Raw genomic sequence first — 22,846 nt, 5'->3', positions numbered from 1 at the left:
CGAAGAGGGCTCTGAGCTGGGCGGAACCAGCGGCGAAGAGGGCTCTGAGCTGGGCGGAACCAGCGGCGAAGAGGGCTCTGAGCTGGGCGGAACCAGCGGCGAAGAGGGCTCTGAGCTGGGCGGAACCAGCGGCGAAGAGGGCCCTGAGCTGGACGGGACCAGCGGCGAAGAGGGCTCTGTGCTGGACGGGACCAGCGGCGAAGAGGGCTCTGAGCTGGGCGGAACCAGCGGCGAAGAGGGCTCTGAGCTGGGCGGAACCAGCGGCGAAGAGGGCTCTGGGCTGGACGGGACCAGCGGTGAAGGCTCTGGGCTGGACGGGACCAGCGGTGAAGGCTCTGGGCTGGACGGGACCAGCGGTGAAGGCTCTGGGCTGGACGGGACCAGCGGTGAAGGCTCTGGGCTGGACGGGACCAGCGGTGAAGGCTCTGGGCTGGACGGGACCAGCGGTGAAGGCTCTGGGCTGGACGTAAGTGGTGGCGAAGGGAGATCGGGCTGGACGATGGGGTCAGGCTGGACGAGTGGATCGTCCACGACTCCCACAGTGAGTGAAGAGCCGCACACCCACAGAGTGCGGTCGATGAACTCCGTAAAGGGGAGATGAAAATCACCCCACAAGAGCATCTGTTCTAATGGATTGCTCAATCCACTCCAAAACGTCATCTTTAGAATATGCGGATCTTTACTCACATCTTGAAAGTAGTCAAGGTATATTTCTACATATTCCTCCAAAGACAAACTCCCTTGCTCCATGTTTAGTTTGGTCGGTTCTTCTGTCACGGTGTGTGGTGCGGGTTGAAGGAGACTCAAAGTCCAAAGGCTTCAATATAAATGGTTTACTTAAATCTTACTCAAAGGTACATACAGGCAGGATGACAGGCAGGATAACACCACAGTGAACAAAGTAGAACCGACCAGGACTGACTGAACAGAGGGAAACTAAATACAGACACCAATGAACACTAACGAGGTGAGGACAGGTGACACAGATGATCAGGATGATGAACAGGCGGGTAATGAAGGGAGTGAGTTCAGGTGTGGAAACAAGGAGGATTCTGGGAACTGTAGTGCAGACAGGACGATGACAGACGGTGAATGTGACAGTAACAATGATATTAATCTTTGTTATTTTAGTAGTAAATGTTAACTATATTTAATGTGCTATATAAACGTGGACAATTCCCAGAGAACACGCTGATATGTATAGCCTTAATGCACTGTAAGTTGCCTGTCTGACACACAAATTAAATGTTAAACTATTGTATACTACTTGTATACTATTGTAACTACACTCCAGTCAGCTCACAGTAATGTGAATGTGAGATAAAATTTACTACACTGGCTCTCACATTGGGGCTTGTGGATTACCAGGTAAAAATATATAACGTTAGAAAATGTTAAAAAAATTAGTATATGTGGTTTATTTAGGGAACATATATGGTTTAATTATAATATATTATAATAAGCATTTGCTATTGGACAATTCTCTTTAAATTGAACATATATAATTATATACAACTATTATAGGCTATTAAATGTTTGGAATTGAACTGTGTTATGCTTGTTCAGAGATTATTTGTATAGTTATCTTAAATACATAGAACACTATTATAACTCCTCTATCTCTCCCTAGTTTTACTTATCAAGACTCGATTAACCTTGTCCCTCATGCTGGCCCACAATACCGGCAAGTAAACCAGAATCTAAGCTGCACTGTTCATGTCCAGATTTATAGTGGTTCTCTCCTCGATCTATGGTTTTTCTATCGTCTAAGAAAAAGGACTAGAAATTGATACGGCCATAGCTAACGTTAGTGCTTCCGAGAAAGCGCGTTTTTTCCTGGCGAATTAGCAAATGGTATGCAAACATACAATCAAACATAATACAGTGAAAGATAATCTTTAAAGTTTATTTGGGGCACAATGATCAGGCATAATAATCTTAATCACAAAGAAAATAATATTAAGGTTTATATAAACTAACAAAATAATAAACGAATAAATAAAACATTAACAAAAGATTAAAAAAAAATCTCAGAGAGGCACGCATAAACAAAATTAGTTTCTAACATTTTTGGAAAAAACGAATGGGCAATATTTCTCATGAAAAAGTGGATAAGTGTTCATACCATAGACTGTAAAAATAGGTTCATACACAGCGCAGATCATAATGAGCGAGCGTGTTTTTTAAATAAAGTTTGAAGAAGCTTGATGATGACGTTGATCCGCGACCATGGTGTGCTGGTGTGCTGTAGTCCGTTTATAGCCTACTGTTAGCATTTTATATCTGACGGCTTTATTTAGGCTTCAAAATGTATAAATTTTGGATTAGCTTGTAAAGATTATCTTGATAGACAAAACGTGTTAGGGTCACAACTCTTTGTTGAACACAGATCTTATTTTTTGCGATTTTCCAAAAGTCTATGGGGAAAATGCATTGCTTTTCGATCGAGGGAACCCATGCGCCGCTAACTTCCGGGTTGTCCTACAAAATGACGTCATAACTTCGGCACTCTATTATGCCACACCATAACCCTCAGATCACCCTGGCCACCAGCTAAAGTATCCCCTCTCGAGGAAGAGATAGATTGGGGTGTGGCAGAGGGGACTCTCACACAGAGATCATTGAGTCTCGATCTATAAACATCACAATGGTCAAATTCCTGTAATGAAAGCATGACTCATCCACGACCGCTGCCGAGCTTGATTAAGCCCAACACGCGAAACAGCGCTCGTGACATTAGGCAGATAAATCACGCGCCCACATCCAGTAAATACACGGGCGAGCCGTCTTGAAAAAGACGTGCCGCGTGCAGCTCTTTTAGAGAGAGAAAAAAGCTCAGCAGAGTGCTGAAGCGCCCAGGGAGAAACACACACTGTCGGCAGATCACTGCACAGATCAGCAGCAGGCAATGCGATCTCACTGGAACGCGCGGTCACACCAACACACTGAAGAGCCGTTCGTCTCATAGAGGAAGATGATTCAGAATGGCTTGTAGGAGTGAAGAGAACTCTTGGCTCCGAAGTGAAAACATATCTGCATGTTGCCAGCGTACTTCCTTATATACCCACGACGTGGGGCGGACTTACGCTATGCAAATTCCGCAGACCCATGGCATTTTCTTGCCATTAGCTCGTTTTGTATACTCGAAGAAGAGAGGCTTTCTAAGCGAAACCCCATTCGCCGTCACTGACTTAAGTCGTAGTGACCATGAAAGGGAACTAGTGTGACTGGGTTTCTGAACAGACTATTGAAACTAAATGCTGCTGTAGCTCTTCAATAAGATGATCATCATAGATGTGAACTATTGTTATTTCTCTGTCTTCAGTCTGAGTGATTGCAGTATTACAGAGAAACAGAGTCTCATCCTGACTTCAGCTCTGAAATCAAACCCATCATGGCTGAGAGAGCTGAATTAAACAGATTCGTAAGTTAGCGCAAGTATTGCGTCAGATTAGTGATGACTAATATTTTGGCGCTAATTCAAGTGTACGTGTTTTGCAAAGACAAGAAGTGAATTTCTGTTTAGGGCAGCAAAAGTGCTGCTTGACCAGCCTAAATCTGGGTGTGTCTTACCTTTTAATTTAATGTTACTTTAGATAAGTGTACGTGGGAAACCACGGCATGGCCAATCCAAAGCTATTATAAGACAAGTAAAGTTGGTTGACTTATATCTGTAGTAGTGGCCATACCTCTACTGAAGTAAACGTTACTTTAATTTCAAGTGTATGCAATCACGGGGGCTATACCAAAGTATCTTTGATTGTTTAAGCGTGAATGTGACCGATCTCAGGTATATAGCAATTACCTCTGTTTAGTGACCGAAGCTGGCGAGATTGTGATCGTGAGACCCGCGTTAAACAAGGCGTGAGGACGTCTGAGCGACAGCTTCCTAATATGAGCGGGTAAAATATAAGTAAAGAGTTAAGTAGAACAATCAAATGTATTGCTAAACTATTATATAATTGACCAAAAACCAATTGGCAATCTAACTTAAATTCAAGGTTGTGATAAAATGTGATAAACACGCAGAGACCTTCACCCGTTCTGGCGGAAACCCTCATTTGGACCGATAAACAGGCTTACACAGTTTTAGATAATTGTAATCTCGAAAGTGATGATGTCTAACATATTAAAGATTTCTGTGCCTTTTGTTTGCCTCCATATTCCGTCGTCAGTTTTTGCAACTAACTTTCAATGCATTTGTACAAAGAACAAAATAAAATTCAAGTTTAAGGATTTATATTGTTCTGGTTTAACTGATTAATCAGCTGAATGCTTTCATTCCTGTTCTAGACTCTCTAACTGCAGTGTGACAGAAGAAGGTTATAAAGCTCTGGCTTCAGCTCTGAGATCAAACCCTTCACACCTGATAGAGCTGGATCTCACAGGAAATGATCCTGGACAATCAGGAGTGAAGAAGCTCAATGATTTACTACAGGATCCAGCCTGTCAACTGAAGACACTGAGGTGAGACGGGATCAAATAATTAACTAAATTAGCTATATGGAGGCTAAATATTCATAACTAATATATTATTTTAGCTATACAATTAGCTTGACAATTTGTTGCATCAAAATGATCAAGATCAGATCAGATGCTGCAGATTCTGTCATGATGATGATAAACGTCAACACAGTTTTAGGCATGTGCCGGTATCAAATTTTCATGCTGCGATTAATTGATTGAGCTTTTATCACGGTATACGGTATTATCACGATATTTTAATTGCTCGAGAGAAAAGGATGGATTGGGAGGGGATGTAGGAAAAAAAAACTTGCATCACAATAGGTGTAATTGTGATTGTCAAAACATTTGGTAACTAAACAGAATTTTACACAATTTTCACGATTTCAATTCAATTCTTGGGATTTGATTTCAATCTTGATTCAATATTGACTCTTTGGATTTATACTAGTAGGCTACAGTAGATGGCCTAAATGTTAATATTTCTCAAGAAAAAATCTCACATAATGCTGTAAACATACAGAGAGCCCTGTCAGCTGGTATTATTAAAGGTTACAAATTAACAAATTAAATTAAATATAATTTGATTTTCATTATAATAACAATTATGACACAAGTAAAAATATAATACAAATGTAATATAGTGCACATATTTTGCAAAATACTCCTCTCTATAGCTATTTTGTTCTAGTCAACTAACGTGTTGGTCATTAAATGGCTTTCCTGAGGTAAATGTAACGTTCTGTGACATAATTGTTCACATGCAGTTTTATTGACCTCTTCCCGTGGTTGAAAAACACTGATTGATCGATATTATGTATGAGGAATAAATACCTTTCGGTAAGTTGTACTGTATCTTTAAATAAAAAGTAACATGATCGGTTTACTTGAACTGAAGTGCTACAGCGATCTGTCACATCACATTTACAAGCGGCAAAACGGTATTTATTGTCTGAATTTCGTAATAAAATGGACAAAACTGAATTTTTTTTCATATCAAAAGTATCCTGCTCTGTCTAGTCTGTCGGGTGTCAGTGTCCTCTTTGCTCCGGGATTATTATTATTTTTTTTTTCTGCGTAAGAAAATGGATGTGTGGCGCAAGAGCGTGTGAAAAGTGTAAGGTCTCACGCTGAAGGCGTAGAGTTGGCAGCCCTGCTTTTTAGAAGGGGGATAAATCGTCGGCAGCGTTCCTCCTTCCGCCGTGCTTCTTGTGAGGATTGTTTACATTAGACTAGAGTGCGCACTGCGCCGCATGCACACAGTGCTTCTACATGTGGGGATTGTTTACATCAGAGTGCGCACGTGTTTAGCGCAGCATATACGCAGTGTTTGTTTAAGCGGTTGATGGAAAATAAGCTAATGCGCGTTCTATAAATATAAATTCTGATCTATTATTTTTCACGGTATTTTGAAGTGCCCGCGATAACAATATCGTGCATATTCATTATCGCCATTTATCGCATTACCGAATACCGGCACATGTCTACACAGTTTAGTTGTGATACGAGCTAAAGGTCAAATAGACAGATTATGGGTCAGTATATGGGCTGCTATTCTGGAGTATACCTTGATAATTGAAATGCACAATTTTATTTTTGTGCACACTTCTCATCAAAATTCTAGATAACCTTTTAGTGAAATAGTTTTCTGAACACAATAGTTTTCCATCAAGCCCAGATTCACTGCATCTCTCTACAGCAGGTCTATGAGTCTTCAGATGTTCACAAACATGCAGTTTCACAAGCCAGTTCTCTTACGAGAGGTTCTCTCGTATTGCGTAAGTAGCTTACGCTTCGGGAAAGTTATCTTTCTTCGAGATCTGAAGCCAAAAAATTATCCTTAATTTTGCATTTATTGTCAACGCAGTGCAGCAGCAGGCAGACCAAAGCAAGCTGTATAAGCGTGCTCATTGGCTGCCAGGCGGCAACTGCTTAAGCCTATCAGTGAGCCCGGTGTGACGTCACACCCAATGAGGGCGCGAAGCCGTCAAGAAGGGTGTGGCCAGTGTGTATATATTGCGGGCTCACAGGCTGAACTCTGATTTTCTTGTCTTCAGCGAAGCTCTTCGCATCGCTGGATCTTGAGAAGCCGCCGCCGTTGAAACCAGCGACCAGCAAGCCTAGGACAGCGCCTGAGGAAGCCGGCCACCTTCGCCGCCTTCAGCCATCCGTGCCTGCTACGCTATCCGGCGACATATCCTTTTTCTCTGCATTTTCTGTGTTGTGTGTGTGTTCGCCCTGCGACACGCACTTTCTCTAAAAGAGCGCAAGGCGTTTTTGTCAAAATGCCTCGTTTTTCCTGCGGTTCGTGCCGCGCCCCGCTCAGCAACGGAGACCGCCATCTCATCTGCGCTCTCTACCTGGGCCGCGATCACGCCGCCGCCGCACTCTCTACGGGCGGCTGCCCCGAGTGCGAAGAACTCTCAATATCGACCCTGCGGGCTCGACTTGAGGTTTTTGACCAGGCTGTCGCTCCGCATGTCCCTGTTGGGCCGCGCAAGAAAAAGCGCCGCTCGCAGCGACCACCAGAGACAGATGCGGCGTTCAGAAGCTCGCCGGAACCTCTCCCTCGAGCTTCTCTCTCGCCCTCTCCGCCCCCCCCTCCCGCCCGCTCAACCGCCGGCTCTCGCCCGCGCCGCCGCCGTTTCAGGGGACGAGGCGGATGAGTCTGATAGACGCGCCGCTGACAGCTGCTCTATCCTGGCGTCTGACAGTGAGGACTGGTCCACCGCCTCCTCTACAGTCCAGGATTCTGGCCGTTCTCGAGCGGGCGAGGACGCAGAGCTTTTGCGCCTCCTTACCCGGGCTGTTGACCAGTTAGGCCTCGAGTGGTCTCCTCCTAAGGAGCCAGCACCAAACAGGCTCGACGGCTGCTTTCTCCATCGCCGCCGCCGATCGCCAGCTTCCAGAACCACGCCTTTCCTGCCTGAGCTCCACAGCGAGCTCTCTAAGTCATGGAATGCACCGGTTTCCGCGAGGGTCTCTTCACACGCTTCATCGACGCTCTCACAGGTTGACGGTGCCGCTGAGAAGGGGTATAATGCCTTTCCCCCTTGGAAGAGGCGGTAGCAGCGCACCTTTGCCCGCCTTCTCGTTGGCGCTCAAAGGCTGCCCTCCCGTCTAAGGACCACATCAGCCCTTGTCGGCCGCGCTTTCTCCGCCGCCGGTCAAGCTGCTTCTGTCCTTCACTCCATGGCCGTGCTGCAGATTCTCCAGGCTAATCTCCTCCGTGATATGGACGAGAAAGGTCTGGAATCTTCCATTACGGATCTAAGAAGCGCGACGGACCTTTCCCTTCGCGCTACGAAATCCGCTGCCCAGGCCATCGGACGGTGCATGGCTTCTCTGACCGTTACAGAGAGGCATCTCTGGTTGACGCTCGCCGACATGAGAGAGTCTGAGCGTGCGGTGTTTCTCAACACCCCCCTCTCTCCCACCGGCCTGTTCGGCCCAGCGGTTAGCGGGATCGTTGACCGTTTCTCGGAGGTACAGAAGACTACACAGGCGATGAATCTCTTCCTGCCTCGACGCTCTAGCTCTGCTGCACGCCGTCCCCGCGACCAGCCTGCGCAAAGTTCCACCCAGCGTCCAGCTCGACCTCCGTCATCGCAGCGACGACAGGGCGGCCGCCCTAGATCGCGCTCCTCCAGCCGAAACAGACCGCCTCCTCCCCGGGGACCCCGGCAGAGGATTACGGTGAAACCGGAGCCCGCTAAGACCTCCTAGCCCGAGGAAAGAAGCGACGGCTGTGTCCCGCTGCGGCCGGACCACCGTCAAAGCTTCATGTCCTGTCAGTCCCCGTTGCCACGGTTACTGCGGACACTCATTTCGCAGCCAACGAGCCGGTAATCTCACCCTCTCGCCTGCATAAAACCACCGCCGTTTTCACGGCGACCCAGAGAAATCTCAAAGAGAGCATTATGTCTGGTTGCACAGCTCGCGCCGCATGTGTTTCAAATGCAGTGAATGTGCCCACGTTTCTGTATTCACCCCTGCACACAAGCACTATAAATCCCGTGTCTCTCACAGAGCCCACTCTCATAAAGCGAGTAGAATCCGCTCGAGTAGGTCACGTGTCCACTTCACGGTGCCCCCGTCTACTCACTGCCCGCTCTGTCACACGGCCATTCACAACCGGTCATGCTCTAAATATAGATGCTGTGCCCGCTCCCCTGCGCTCACACATACTAACGAACATTTCGCCCCCGACGCCGCCCTCGCGCGTCGCGCCTCACGCTGTGTGTTCCCCGTCCAAAGCCACCGGGACACCACGTGTAAAACGGCCAGTTATCGCTGCGTGCGATCCGCCGTGTCTAACCACAGAGAGCGCGCGCGCTGCACCCGCCCCTCCGTTTCGAGCTCTCGAGCCCGCGATACGCGGCGATCAGAGCCCGGAGGCCATCCTGCCCCTGGCTGCACACGCAGAAGCGTGGGAGGCTATCCCAGGTGCATCAGAATGGGTGCTAAACACAATAAAACAGGGCTATACTCTGCAGTTCGCTCGCCGCCCCCCGCGCTTTAAGGCGAGAGTGAATGGGGAAGTAGCACATCTGCTTCGAGCAGAAATAGCGACACTTCTGTGCAAAGGGGCTATAGAACCGGTTCCCCCTTCGTTGAGCGAGTCGGGCTTTTACAGCCGTTATTTCCTCGTTCCCAAGAAGGACGGAGCTCTCAGACCGATTTTGGATCTGAGATATTTGAACAAAGCTCTCATGCGAAGACCGTTCAAAATGCTCACAACCAGGCAGATCCTCGCGCAAATTCGCCCGAGGGACTGGTTTATCTCTCTCGATCTGAAAGACGCATACTTTCAAATCCAGATAATACCCCGTCACAGGCCATTCTTGAGATTCGCCTTCGACGGTCAGGTATATCAATACACCGTCCTACCATTCGGCCTGTCTCTAGCACCCCGTACATTCACGAAGTGCATGGACACGGCTCTCGCTCCCCTGAGAGGTCAGGGAATGCGGATTTTGAATTATTTGGACGATTGGCTGATTCTAGCACAGTCAGAGGCCGAGCTCATCGCTCACAGAACAGTGCTCCTCAGCCACCTGGAAAGCCTGGGGCTTACGGTCAACTGGACCAAGAGCTCATTGGTGCCCAGTCGTTCAACCTCCTTTCTGGGTTTGGAACTGGACTCTGTGGCAATGACGGCCCGTCTGTCGACACAGCGCGCGCGCTGCATTCGACGCCTGGCCGCTTCCTTTCGGTCGGGCAGCACCGCTCCTCTAAAGACATTTCAGAGGATGCTGGGTTGCATGGCCTCAGCTGCAGCAGTGCTTCAGCTGGGTCTACTGCGTATGCGCCCGCTTCAACGCTGGTTGAACGCCCGAGTGCCTCACAGAGCCTGGGCTTCTGGCGGCATTCGAATCAGAGTGACTCAGAGCTGCGTTTCAGCACTGAAGCCCTGGTTAGTGGCCGACTGGTACCAGCGGGGAGTGACAATGGGAGCCGTCTCGCACCGCAAAGTTATCTCGACGGACGCTTCCACCTCAGGCTGGGGCGCTCTTTTCGAGGGCAGACCGGCATTTGGCCTGTGGTCGGACCAGGAGAAATGCCTCCACATAAATTGTTTGGAGATGATAGCGGTCGAGAACGCTCTCAAGCGCTTCCTCCCATTCATACGGGATCACCATGTGTTAGTCCGCTCGGACAACATGTCAGTGGTATCCTATGTGAACCGACAGGGCGGTGTCAGATCCAAGAGCCTGTGCAAACTGACAGAACGCCTTCTCGTGTGGGCTCACCGCTCGTTGCGCTCGCTGAGAGCCGCGCACGTGCCGGGCCACTTGAATGTGGGACCAGACAGACTGTCCAGGGACATCATTCCCCCGGGAGATTGGTCCCTGCATCCTCAGACAGTCCAGCTCCTCTGGCGCCTATTCGGCAGGGCGGAGGTCGACCTTTTTGCGTCGAAAGACAACGCTCACTGCCCGACATTTTTCTCAAAAAAAGCGAGGACGCGCTGTCCCAGACTTGGCCCAGCCTCACGCTGTACGCTTTTCCCCCGATCTCCCTGTTACCTCAGGTTTTAACAAGGATCAGGGAAACACAGCACCCAGTGCTCCTTATAGCCCCGCGCTGGGAGAACCAGATTTGGTACCCAGAGCTGGTGAGGCTGTCGCACTCACCCCCATGGCCGATCCCGGTGAGGAAGGATCTCCTCTCTCAAGCCGGCGGGTCAATCTGGCATCCCCACCCGGAGCGGTGGTCTCTGCATGCATGGGTAATCAACGGATATCCGTTGACCTGCCAGAAGGGGTTGTGAACACGATCACGCAGTCTAGAGCTCCCTCCACGAGGCGGCTCTATTCGTCTAAGTGGTCTGTGTTCTCTAAATGGTGCGCTGCTAAGAGCTTTGATCCACACACATGCAGGGTTTCGCAAGTGCTCTCCTTCCTACAGGAGCTGTTGGAAAAGGGTAGGTCCCCTTCCACGCTCAAAGTGTATGTGGCGGCTATTGCAGCGTTCGCTGAGACGACGCGCAGCCGGGCAATCGGTAGGAATGAGCTTATTATCCGTTTCCTCAGAGGAGCCAGACGGATGAATCCCCCGCGGCCCCCCTCGGTTCCTATTTGGGATCTGTCCTTGGTCCTGGAGGCCCTGAAGGCTTTTCCTTTTGAACCGCTTGAATCTGTGGATCTTAAGTACCTTTCGCTCAAAACCGTTTTTCTGATAGCTCTGTCTTCAGTAAAACGCGTGGGGGACCTGCACGCGCTATCTATTAGCCCTGCATGTCTCGAGTTCGGACCGAATGACTCTAAAGTCATTCTCAGACCGCGACACGGTTATGTTCCCAAAGCGATTGGTACCCCCTTTAGGGCACAAATCATTTCCCTCTCGGCTCTGCCATTATCCGATAACGGGGACAGTGATAACCTCCTTTGCCCTGTTAGGGCGCTGAGAGTTTACATCATGCGCTCCGCCGCTTTCAGGCGGTCCGAGCAGCTCTTTGTTTCTTTTGGCGGATGCACCAAGGGTCTCGCCGCCTCGAAACAGAGCCTGTCCAGGTGGATAGTGGACGCGATTGCAGCAGCTTACGCCTCCAAACACCTGCAGTGTCCTTTGGGTGTCAGAGCCCACTCCACTAGAGGCATGGCCTCTTCGTGGGCCTGGTCCAGCGGAATTTCGATTCACGATATTTGTATGGCGGCGGGCTGGGCCTCCCCATCTACATTCGTGAGGTTTTATAACCTGGAAGTTCCCGCCCTGCAGGCTACGCTGTTATCAGTATAAGTGCAGACTATGTCCACTTACTGGTTAATTTTCTGGTTGGCACCAGGGGAAGGATTTTTTTCCATAAATAGACCAGTGTTTCTGCTCTATTCTTCTTTCCCTATACGTGTTTATGCACTGTGTGGGCCCGCGCTGCCGGCCACACCATTTACACTGATGAATACAGACCGGCTATGCTGCTCTGTCATTTATGTGAAGTGAAAGGCTTGGTACAGGCGTTGGCCACCGGCCACCTGTTTCAACGCTATGTTTTTCACCGGTCTCCCTGGGATTCATGTGTTGGATGCTCGGCGCGCACGGCGTTGACAATGGGTTCCCGAAGCGTAAGCTACTTACGCAATATGAGAGAACCTCTCGTAAGAGAACGTACTCGGTTACCTAATGTAACCTCGGTTCTCTCTAGAAGAGGGAACGAGTATTGCGTAACCTGCCGTGACGCGCCACAAGCTTTTGCGCTTCAGACTATGAAAACCAGAGTTCAGCCTGTGAGCCCGCAATATATACACACTGGCCACACCCTTCTTGACGGTTAGAAGGGTGTGGAGGGCCCGAAGCGCCCTCATTGGGTGTGACGTCACACCGGGCTCACTGATAGGCTTAAGCAGTTGCCGCCTGGCAGCCAATGAGCACGCTTATACAGCTTGCTTTGGTCTGCCTGCTGCTGCACTGCGTTGACAATAAATGCAAAATTAAGGATAATTTTTTGGCTTCAGATCTCGAAGAAAGAGAACTTTCCCGAAGCGTAAGCTACTTACGCAATACTCGTTCCCTCTTCTAGAGAGAACCGAGGTTACATTAGGTAACCGAGTACGTTTTCTCTGTGCTGACGTTTCTCACTTCTCCTGCTTAAAAGCCAGAAAGATCTTAATTTCACACTCTGTATTCATACTGAAAACCATGATCTAGTGAGCTTTTGCCCTTCTGCTCTGTGAGACGTTTCTGTTCTTATGAGTTTGCTTTAGGACTGAGTGTCGCTCTAGTTTCTTTTAAATTTAGATTTATTTGTGTATGTAAATGTTCAAAGAATTTTCTTTATCATATCAATTGTTTTTGTAATGCAACAGACATTTAGTTGAGAACTGAATTGACTCTTCTGCAGGTTTGTGAGTCCTGCTGCAGAGGAAGCCTGTCAGTATGTGAATAGAGTTGTGGGTAAAAACCCGTTACTCCAGAAAGAGCTGAATCTGAGTAGACATGAACTAGGAGACACACGAGTGAATCAGATCGCTGCTCTACTGCAGGATAAACACTGTCAACTCAACACACTGACGTGAGTATTGCTCATTTATTTATAATATTACTTTACTTTTAGTAGTAATGTTAGCTGATGATAATATTTCCTCACTTGTTTGAGTGAGAGCAGTTTTTTCCTCAGTCACACAGAGCCACAACAATTTAAAGTAATACAATTAAACAGCAAATAAAAACACAATTAAAACATGTTATCAAGCTTTAAATATTTGGTTAAGACAGACAGTTTGATCATGGGTCAATAATTATTTCAGTTACTGTAGAGGCAGAACAATGTTTTTTTGTGACATCAGAATCAGAAATCTTCATAACTGCTTTCAATTCAATGTTTGTATTTCCCAAAATGTAAAATGTCTAATTTTGGTGCAGCATATACTGTAACTTGTAAAAATTGAACAAGTGCATTTTAAAAGTCTGTGATCAGTATCTGCCTGTAATAAGATCCACTGAACGCTAGTGATGGGCGCTTTCAAAACACGCTTCATGAAGCTACGAAACCTTTACGAATCTTTTGTTTTGAATCAGTGGTTCGGAGTGTGTATCAAACTGCCAAAGTCACATGATTTCAGGAAACGAGGCTTAGTTACGTCATAACTTTCGAAACGTTTGGAAATGTCAATGGTTCACCACTGGGGGGCGATGATCTCTGTGAACCCATGAATCATGCAGATTTACTAAGATTGAACAAGTGTATGTGGGTTTAACCTGATCTCTGATCAGTTTTATACATTTGTAGATGTTATAATTAGACATTAGTATAATTAAAAGGAATAATAGTAGTTAATAGTTTCTTATTGGCCTGTTTAGCTGAGCCATCCATAAAATAAACAAAACAAGCACTGAAAATTGATGAAAGAGCACATATTATACAGACACTTGATATTTAATCATATTAGATGATTAGTTAATTGCATTTGATATATTTTACTTTCAGTAAAACATTTGTAATGGGTTTGTAGGTGGTGTTTTTATGCAGTTTTTGGCCAGCGTGTGTCGTTTCGAAACTACACGCTTAGACTAACTCTTCAAAACAGTGAATCATTTTGTGAAGAAATTGGTTTAATTGATTTGAAGCTCTGAAAAGCTTTGTTTCTCCCATCTCTACTGAACGCAAGTGCAGCTTTATTCAAATAAACGTGAACAAAACTAAAAAACAAATACTTGAGTGAGAAACATGAAGGTCACCAACAGCAGTTACAGGGAACAAAGCCAGACAGAAGACAATGGTAACATGAAGGCAGGGCCGTACGCAGGACTTTAGAAAAACTGAGGTCCCAGAATTGATGTTGCTAGGGGGGTTCGGGGGAAATTTTGATTTTCCTGATCTACACATGTGCAATTTAAGATGTTTGAAGGACAAAAAAATTGGATATCAGTAGCTTTAAAAGCATGTCAGTGAACAGTAGCATAAATTATTTGTCGAGCAGAAAACAGATTCTTAAACATGAGAATCAGATTAAATGTTGCAATGAATGATCCACACTACAAAATTGAAATGCAGAACTTTTATACTTATTGTTGACAAAACACAATCACTTATTTCAAACAGGAATGAGAAATGATTGAAGGATTATTTTGCATAGATGTTACATTTCAATCAAACGCCAATGCGTCCAAGCAATATGTATGAGCATCAAAGATCAAAGTTCAATTTATTCACTCACAAATAACCAATTTCCACTTATTGGTAATCCTTATGAGGGCTTTTATTATTTTCAGTGATGTGCAGCCTGTACATATCTGTTCACATCTCAAAAATGTGTTTTAAGACCCTTAAAAAATTATATGAAATGAATGTGTAAACTAACATACATAGATCAAGACAACCTTTGTCTTGTTACAATGTTGGTAGTATATTTAAATGAACAATGTGTAGTCTTTCTCTGTGTTCCCTGAACCTGGATATCCCTGTTTATTTGTCAGCAAAAGTCTGCTGGATGAAGCTAAACACGTTAGTTGATCATCATAAACTTTTCTCTTTCTGTCTTCAGTCTGTATAGTATTACAGAGAAACAGTCTCATCCTGACTTCAGCTCTGAAATCAAACCTGTCTTCACAGAATAAAGAGTTTTCTTTTCTTCTGTCTTATTTTCTTCTCTCTCTGTTAATGTAGTTTAAGAGGCTGTTATATGACAGATGAAGGTTGTTCTGATGTGACTTCAGCTCTGAAATCAAACCCGTCACACCTGAGAGAGCTGAACCTGAGCTGGAATAAACTAGGAGACTCTGGAGTGAAAAACCTCAGTGATCTACTGATGAACCCAAAATTCAAGCTGGAGAAACTACAGTTAGTATCATTATACTGTACAGCAATTACAGTGTGACTGAAGTTTATTTATTTGAAGACAGCAGGGCTTATGTTTCATTGTTTATAGCAGTGCACTTTCTGGGTTTTCCCTATTGCTCACATTTTTATGTGCTTTTATCTAGATAGTAATTGTTTAATTTCCAGCATTTGATACAATGTACTGATTGTGTACATGCAGAAATCTACCTTTTCAACAGAGAATAAAGAAGAGAGACGTCAAATAAATAGTTAAAGAGGAGAAACAGTGTCTTCCAGCACACAGAACTAGTGTGACTGGGTTTCAGAACAGACTATTGGAAACTAAATGCTGCTGTAGCTCTTCAATAAGATGATCATCATAGATGTGAACTATTGTTATTTCTCTGTCTTCAGTCTGAGTGATTGCAGTATTACAGAGAAACAGAGTCTCATCCTGACTTCAGCTCTGAAATCAAACCCATCACACCTGAGAGTGCTGAACCTGGGCTGGAATGAACTAGGAAACACAGGAGTGAAGCACTTATGTGCCGTACTGAAGGATCCACACTGTAAACTGGAGAGATTGAGGTCAGTCACATTCACAGACAAGAATCAAAATGCTTAAAATCACTTCAACAGTTTAAACTAAAACACTTTATACTCAATATCTCACGATGAGTCTGAGTTCACATTATATTTGTGTAAAATTCTTCATATTCATGATTTGTTTGTAAGATAATCTCTCTTCCTCTGTTTGTGTCTTTCTAGACTATATCACTGTGACATTACAGATGTTTCTTCTTTAACTCATTCTTTGACTAACTCAAAAGCACTGCAGTTTTTAAAAGAGCTTGATCTGAGTTTCAATAATATAGGAGACTCAAATCAGCGGCTCAGAGACGTGATACGAAACTCAAACTGTGTCCTGAGGTGAGGAAACATCACTGAGATATTAAAGAGATCTTCATTTACCTCTGATATGTGAACAAACCTTTCAAACATTCGTGAAAGGAAATTATCATTAAGCTTTATTGCAACAAAGGGTTTGTGTGAGAACAAAATGTGAAGTTATTGAAATGTTTAACACAAAGGAGGAAAGAGAACAAAAGCTCACGGTCACAGCTTTATACATCAACACCTGCTTTATTAACTGTGTCAGTAGAAGTGAATCATTTCAGTGTGAAACAGACTTGGTCAGATTGTAGGAAAACGCTGCACTCCTGCTAAAATCAGTGCAGTTCCAGCTTCAGCTCACAGCGTCCAGCTCACATGAGAAATGCCTCTGTCTCTCAGTGTTTCCCCTACCATTATATAAGGGGGGCGCCCTGCCCTCCTAACGGCTCCCCCCGCCCCCCTTGAAGTCAAGTAAATATGATTTGATTTTCTTTATAGCGCCAGATTACAATTTGTTATTTTATTAAAAAAAACTAAATAGCCCTTAAGTAATATGTTATTTATCTTATTTCCACGATGGCATGTCTTTTCTGTCTGTGTTTGCGCGTTTACAATTATCCCAATGAGTGCGCAAGCGCGCACACTCACACACAAACAAACACTTGCGTCAAATACAGATGAGCACTAGCGGCCGGACAGAGAGCGCGCGGCGGGAAATATGTCGCTGAACTGAAGATGGCAACACTCGCTCTACTGCGAGTAGCAGCCGGAGTAGCTCTCCTGCTCCAAGTCTACGCCCGTTTCACACATATTTTGTTTGCAGTGCGTGTGCGGTGAGTATTTTTTCCCTTACCCATGTTTACAGAGCTTTCACACTGCACGCGGATGCAGTCCGTCGATGATCGATCCGTTCCAGTTGCGGTGCGTATACAGCAGTGCAGCGATCGTTTCCGCACCGAGTCTACTTTTGCCGTTTATATACCGTCTATGATTTCTGCTGTGCTGCAAACGCTGAATTAAAGTGACAGCGCATGTTTCGTGGTCAAAATGAACACAGATTGACCTGAAAATGTAGTCATTTCACCATAAGTGCGATTAATTAAATAAAGTGTAGTAATCTCACCATAAATTTATTTAATTAAATACTACTTTTTTCACTTTAAGACCGGGGTAAAGCAAGGAAAACTACAATTTACCTCAACAAGGCGACATAATGACATTCGTGGAGGTGGAAAAACAAGTTCTTTGTGACATGCAAGATTTATTGTATTAAAATTTAAATGCAAAAGATTTTAATATAAATACATGGTTAAATATTTTACCACTTGCTTGAGCAACTTAATATATAATTATATAGAAGTAATGCATTGAATAATACATTGTTTAAATTGTGTTTAAACGTGAACGCGCGTTCACAGCAGTGCTGCGTCTGACAGGATTATTCTCTCCAATAAATGCATCATAGAAATAAAAACTTCACAAAAAAAAACAATTTAAAATTTGTTTGTCATATAAATGTATTAACTAACATTAACAAACAATGAATGAGCAATATATTTGTTAGTATTTATAAATCTTTTTTTAGTTGTTAGTTAAAAAATAAAACTATTTAAGCTCTGGTCCATTAATATTAACAAATACTTCTATAAATTTAACAAAGGTTATTTGCAAAAGTCAATTTTAAAAAGATTTACCGGTAAATATGTGTTTTACCTAGGGGAAACACTGTCTCTAGTGTGTTTTACTGTGACAAGCAACACGTCACACTACTTTACACTTACTTTACTAAGAGCCTACAAACATGTCTAAACTAGAGGACAAACGGCTTTAACTAAAGGTTTGTGTTTGAACTCAAAATAACATTTGTATTTGCTCCCTGTGGTTTATTCCATACGCCGTACACTCATTAGTTTCTCCTTTACAGAGACTCAATAGGAGTCGCACCGACACACACACACACACACACACACACATATGAACATGATTCAGGTTTTAAATCTATTATACTCAATTGAACTTATTTTTACTAAAAAAAACAGCAACTGAAATATAATAAGTTGCACTTTGTTCCACTGAACACTGATAGTTTTCTCTTCTGTTCCACTTTACAGAGATGAAGGTCAATCATCAAACTATGATGGATGCGTTATATCATAGTGTGAAATGATCATGAGAGGAGCAGAAACCATCAGGTGATCCACAGAAGAGTCTCACTACTGTCCATGAGGAGAAATAAATGTGTAAATGTGTTTCATACAGGTGGAAGAGACTCAGACTTCACAGTTAAATAAAGCAGTGTGTGTGTTAGCATGTGTATTAGAAACATGTGATATTGAATGATTCATGTTGGTTTATTATTCAGCCAAATTATGGTTTAGTTGTAATTAAAGGAGGAACAGAGGAAGAAGCTCAGATGAGTGTCAGCAGAAATCTTCAGTATCAGGCCTGCAAATATGATAATGTTTGGATTGAAGTCATCCATAATTATTAAAATATTTCTAATCATGAACGTGATTGTCAAGTATAGCACATAAATGTTTCAAAAGATATAAAGTTTACATGTAACTTTTAAACATTTACATTATCTCTCTTACATTTTATACACAGAATATCTTTATTGTTTTATTGTATATGAAGTTAGTTATGTGTGTGTGTGTGTGTCTGTTGCTGATGCACAGATCTACAGTATATTGTCTTTGTTCTGTGGATGAAGTCTCTTCTCCTCTACAGACCGACTAAACATGTTTACCAGTTAACAGCATTTGTGTGTGTTTCACTCGCTCCTCAGATAGCAGACGGATGTGGGCCACTTCAGGCACTGATGCGGCACTGCAGGCCTTCTTATGGCCCGGATGACTAATCTGAATAATTTAATTTAATAATTTAATCTTAAAGGGGTCATATAATGCCATTTTTGTACAAGCTAACATGATTCTTTAGGGTCTAAATTAAAAATTTGTAATATACTTTAATTAAAAATTCTCATTAGTATTGTAAGAAAACACTCATTTTACCTGGTCAAAAACAGCTCTGTTTTCAGCACGCCGTTTCAGTGCATGTGTCTTTAAATGATAATGAGCTTTGCTCACCCCGCCCCTCTGTTCTGTGCGTACACCGTTTCTAACACAATAACACAAAAACCATAACGCGTTGTTCATTATAAACGTGGGATTATGAATTATATTGAGAACGTTGTACATAGAAAACATGCTGTAATGTACCCTGAGTGTAAACAGCCGCATTCATTGTGAAGCCTGCAGCAAGGTTTGCAAATTTGCAAAGATTAATATAAATATTAATATAAAGGTTAATAAAACATTAGCACTCACTTCTTCTGGAGGTTCAGCAGGAACACGTTGGTACCGATCCGTTTTTTTCTCGTTTGTAAAGCTGTCTGGTGTGAACTAATTTGTGCAAACATGAAAGCATGGACGATCGTGGGGAATCCCCGTGAGGGAATCCCCGCGTCAATCCTTTGGCCATATCCCTTAAAAAACAAAACTCAGCTACTGCATCTTCAACGGTTCGGATTTAGGAACATCCAAATGACTGCTGTGTTCAGAGCCGCCTTAACCTAATGTTAGGCCCCGGGGCTGAGAGGTTTTGTAGGCCCCCCATCCCCTCGATTTATAGAGTCTCATTTTAAAAAAAGTGTAATATCTAGGTAATCTACATCACAGAATGCATTAGTTTCTTTCGAGACCTACAACAGTGAGTTTTTTTAAATATTGTTTTCAATTTTAATATTGTTATTAACATATCACTGAGCACATAAACACAAGACACAACAAGACACTTTATTTAACAACCACACACAGCAACTAAATTTCAACTTTATGCAAATGAGAAGCGATTTTCGCGAGCTACAACCAATAGGAAAGAAGCCTTTCAGTGGAGCTCAGCTCCCGTCACCGTCTCGAGTGCAGTGCAGGCAAGACAAAAGAGTTCGAGGGCGATTTCACTGTTTTAAATGATTTGACTGTAACTAACCACAAACATGGATAGGCTATAATAAAATGATGCATGGAAAAGAAACTGTCGACAGTCTCAGTGAGTTTATGCTGGATTTAGTGCGTAAATCATTTTGTTTACAAATTAGATGCTTGCAGTTGTTATATAGCCTACATGTTAAAGATTTTATTTTGGATGTGTTCATTGTGATTATATTGGCTGGGTTTATAAAAGTTTATAAAATTGAAAGGATAATTGCTTGGTGCATTTGGAAACAAAGCTTGTCTATTTCTAAATGTAATCGCGTGCATCTGTCCGTGTGTTGAAAAAAAACTTAGATTAAACACACTCGCAACAGACACACCCCAAAGCGAGACGTTAGCGGCACTGAGCGGACTTTTGCCTCATTCGCGCCGCGGGACCTCTAGACGCGCGTAAACGCGTCTTTGCATTGACTTAACATTGAAACCACTTGCGCGGCGTCGCGCCAGACGCTCTATTCGCGTTTGGTATAAACGCACCATAACAATAACATAACAATAACATAAAGCGACAGCACTACCAACGTCCACAAGCGACATACAGCGACAAAATCTGACAAGTTAAAACAATATGACCTTTTCAGCTCATCATAAACCTGAACATGGGAGGCCCCTGAACTTGGGAGGCCCCTGGGCTTCAGCCCAGGTAAGCCCGTGCATTAATGCGGGCTTGGCTGTGTTCCTTATTACACCGAAGAACTCAACACCACAATCGCAGACGCCATTCTGCTCCAGTGAGGGTATCAACAGTGACGCGTGAACTATGATGACAGACAGCTCGCTCACGAGCGAGGGCGGGTCTGTGTTGAAGCTGCTGTCAATCACCCATCGTGGGAGGGGCGTCGATTTAGTGACGTCACAAAATCGAACGGCTTGATTTCAGAGAGGGTCAAACATATAAGGAGATTAAAAAAAAACACTGGATGGATTTTTATAATTTTATGATGGTTGTGTACAGGCACTGCCAACACACATTTCAGTACAATCAGCTTGTAAAAGTGCATGTACCATTATATGACCCCTTTAAAACTTAACTGGGCCAGTTTTGGCAAAGATGAGGGACAGTAATCACTGTGAATCTGAATGTGAACCTAAAGTGGCCCACACATGACACAGCAAATATGGCCCGATTACATTGCAAAATAATTTGGACAACATTTGGCAAATGAATGACACAGTCAGCACTGGCTAACCAGGGTGTAAGCCTTATGACACAGTAAGCAACACGTGTGTGTGTGTGTGTGTGTGTGTGTGTGTGTGTGTGTGTGTGTGTGTACTGTGCAGCACACACACAGACAGTTAACTTATGTTGTACATGTTGGTGGAGTGTCTGATTGAGAATGTTTTTTTATGGTCTTGACTTGGAACGAAACTGAATAAACTTTTGAGTTGCTGTGTGTAAAGATCTTTGCTGTGGTTTCAAGCAGGACATATTCTTGGGTCAACATTTGTTTTTCATCTTGTAACACAATTCCTGTCCAGAAACCCAAACCCTACACATAACTTATCCTTAAAGAGGGAAATGACAGGTAAATAACCAGCACCAAACCCTGGTTGTAAGCATAAACTCAACATAAACTGTAAACTTGTCACTCAAATATGATTTGCTGATTGGAATGCAGGATTAATAAAGATGTTTATCCAGAAACATATTTGTTGAAATCACATTCACCTGTAAGGCAGTGTCATCTTATAAACTGCTTGACCCTGATATTCAAAGAAAAAAGAATACATTTTTAATTTGTCTTACATTTTGACATTTTTTATAAATAACAATAGCCTATCAAGTTAATAAAATAGTTCATATTATAAAAACACGACATTTAATCGTATTAGATGGTTTGTTAATTGCATACATCTTCAATAAACGTTTGCAATTGGTTTGACATGTTTGTTCTGCATGTACACAGTTCTGACCAGCAGGGGTCTCCAGGGTGTGGCGTTTCCAGCGCTGCCAATCAAAGTTTCTCCTCGAGCGTCGCCAAGTAAATGTAGGATTCGTTGGGTGCTTCTCATTTCTTATTTGTGCATCCTCGTTTCCTTTCCTTGTTTCCTTTCCTCGCGTCTCAGCTCCGCCCCCTGTAGAATGCGAGGGAAGGCTGCAAGGAAAAGACGCGAGGACGGAGGAATCGAATGTAACTTTTTTATACATTGGAATTTTTTTTTTTTTTTTTTTTTTTTTTGCAAGAGCAAGAGTAAACTTCTTTATAAAACCATTGAGAATAATGACGTTTTACGAAACATACAATGTAACAACGATGTTTCTGAAAGAATTGCAAAGAAAATCCTTCAAACGTACCTTCAGATCAGGCACACTTCTCCAAACAGCTGATGATTTTTTTTTTTTTTTTTTTTTTTTTTTTTTTATTTATTGAAGGCAACAATGGGTACAACCGTGTAAAACCATCAATATACAATCAACATTTATACAGACATACCATACCAAAGAAACAAACAAAACAAACAAACAAAAAAAAAAAACATACATACTGAATAGAGGTGGGAAAATAAGAATATTAAGAGGATTCGGGAAATAGGTCATAATATTTACACAAAAGTTTTCCATTTTTCTTGTTCTTAACAAGCTTGTGTGATTTAAGAAGCATATTAAGTTCCAAAATATAATGTTTAAAACATAAGGAAGACTTATTAAATTTCTGCTTGTGTATAAAGAACTTAGCATATAAGATTATAAAATTTAATACAAACTCCAGGGTGCCATCTTGTGGGAAACAAA

General features: G+C 43.5%; 1 protein-coding gene across 1 annotated transcript in view; it reads left to right on the top strand.

Annotated features, from left to right (window-relative positions):
• The window catches only part of LOC311087547 (NACHT, LRR and PYD domains-containing protein 12-like), a gene marked incomplete at its 5' end in the record, with an annotated part of 62,412 nt that extends 40,529 nt beyond the window's left edge, over nucleotides 1–21,883 (top strand). Inside the window, 7 exons of the mRNA XM_084120872.1 lie at nucleotides 4,294–4,467; nucleotides 12,806–12,976; nucleotides 15,071–15,244; nucleotides 15,638–15,811; nucleotides 15,992–16,153; nucleotides 18,229–19,669; nucleotides 20,785–21,883. Coding sequence (XP_083976998.1) covers nucleotides 4,294–4,467; nucleotides 12,806–12,976; nucleotides 15,071–15,244; nucleotides 15,638–15,811; nucleotides 15,992–16,153; nucleotides 18,229–18,274 — 901 coding nt within the window. The 3' untranslated portion in view covers nucleotides 18,275–19,669; nucleotides 20,785–21,883. The remainder of the gene's footprint in view (nucleotides 1–4,293; nucleotides 4,468–12,805; nucleotides 12,977–15,070; nucleotides 15,245–15,637; nucleotides 15,812–15,991; nucleotides 16,154–18,228; nucleotides 19,670–20,784) is intronic.
• Between the last annotated feature and the right edge of the window lie 963 nt (nucleotides 21,884–22,846).

This window comes from Abramis brama (genome assembly GCF_963993115.1).
Source record: "Abramis brama genome assembly, chromosome: 7".
NCBI lineage: Eukaryota > Metazoa > Chordata > Actinopteri > Cypriniformes > Leuciscidae > Abramis > Abramis brama.
The sequence above is the reverse complement of the archived record's forward strand: the minus strand, read 5'-3'. Positions and strand labels throughout refer to the sequence as shown.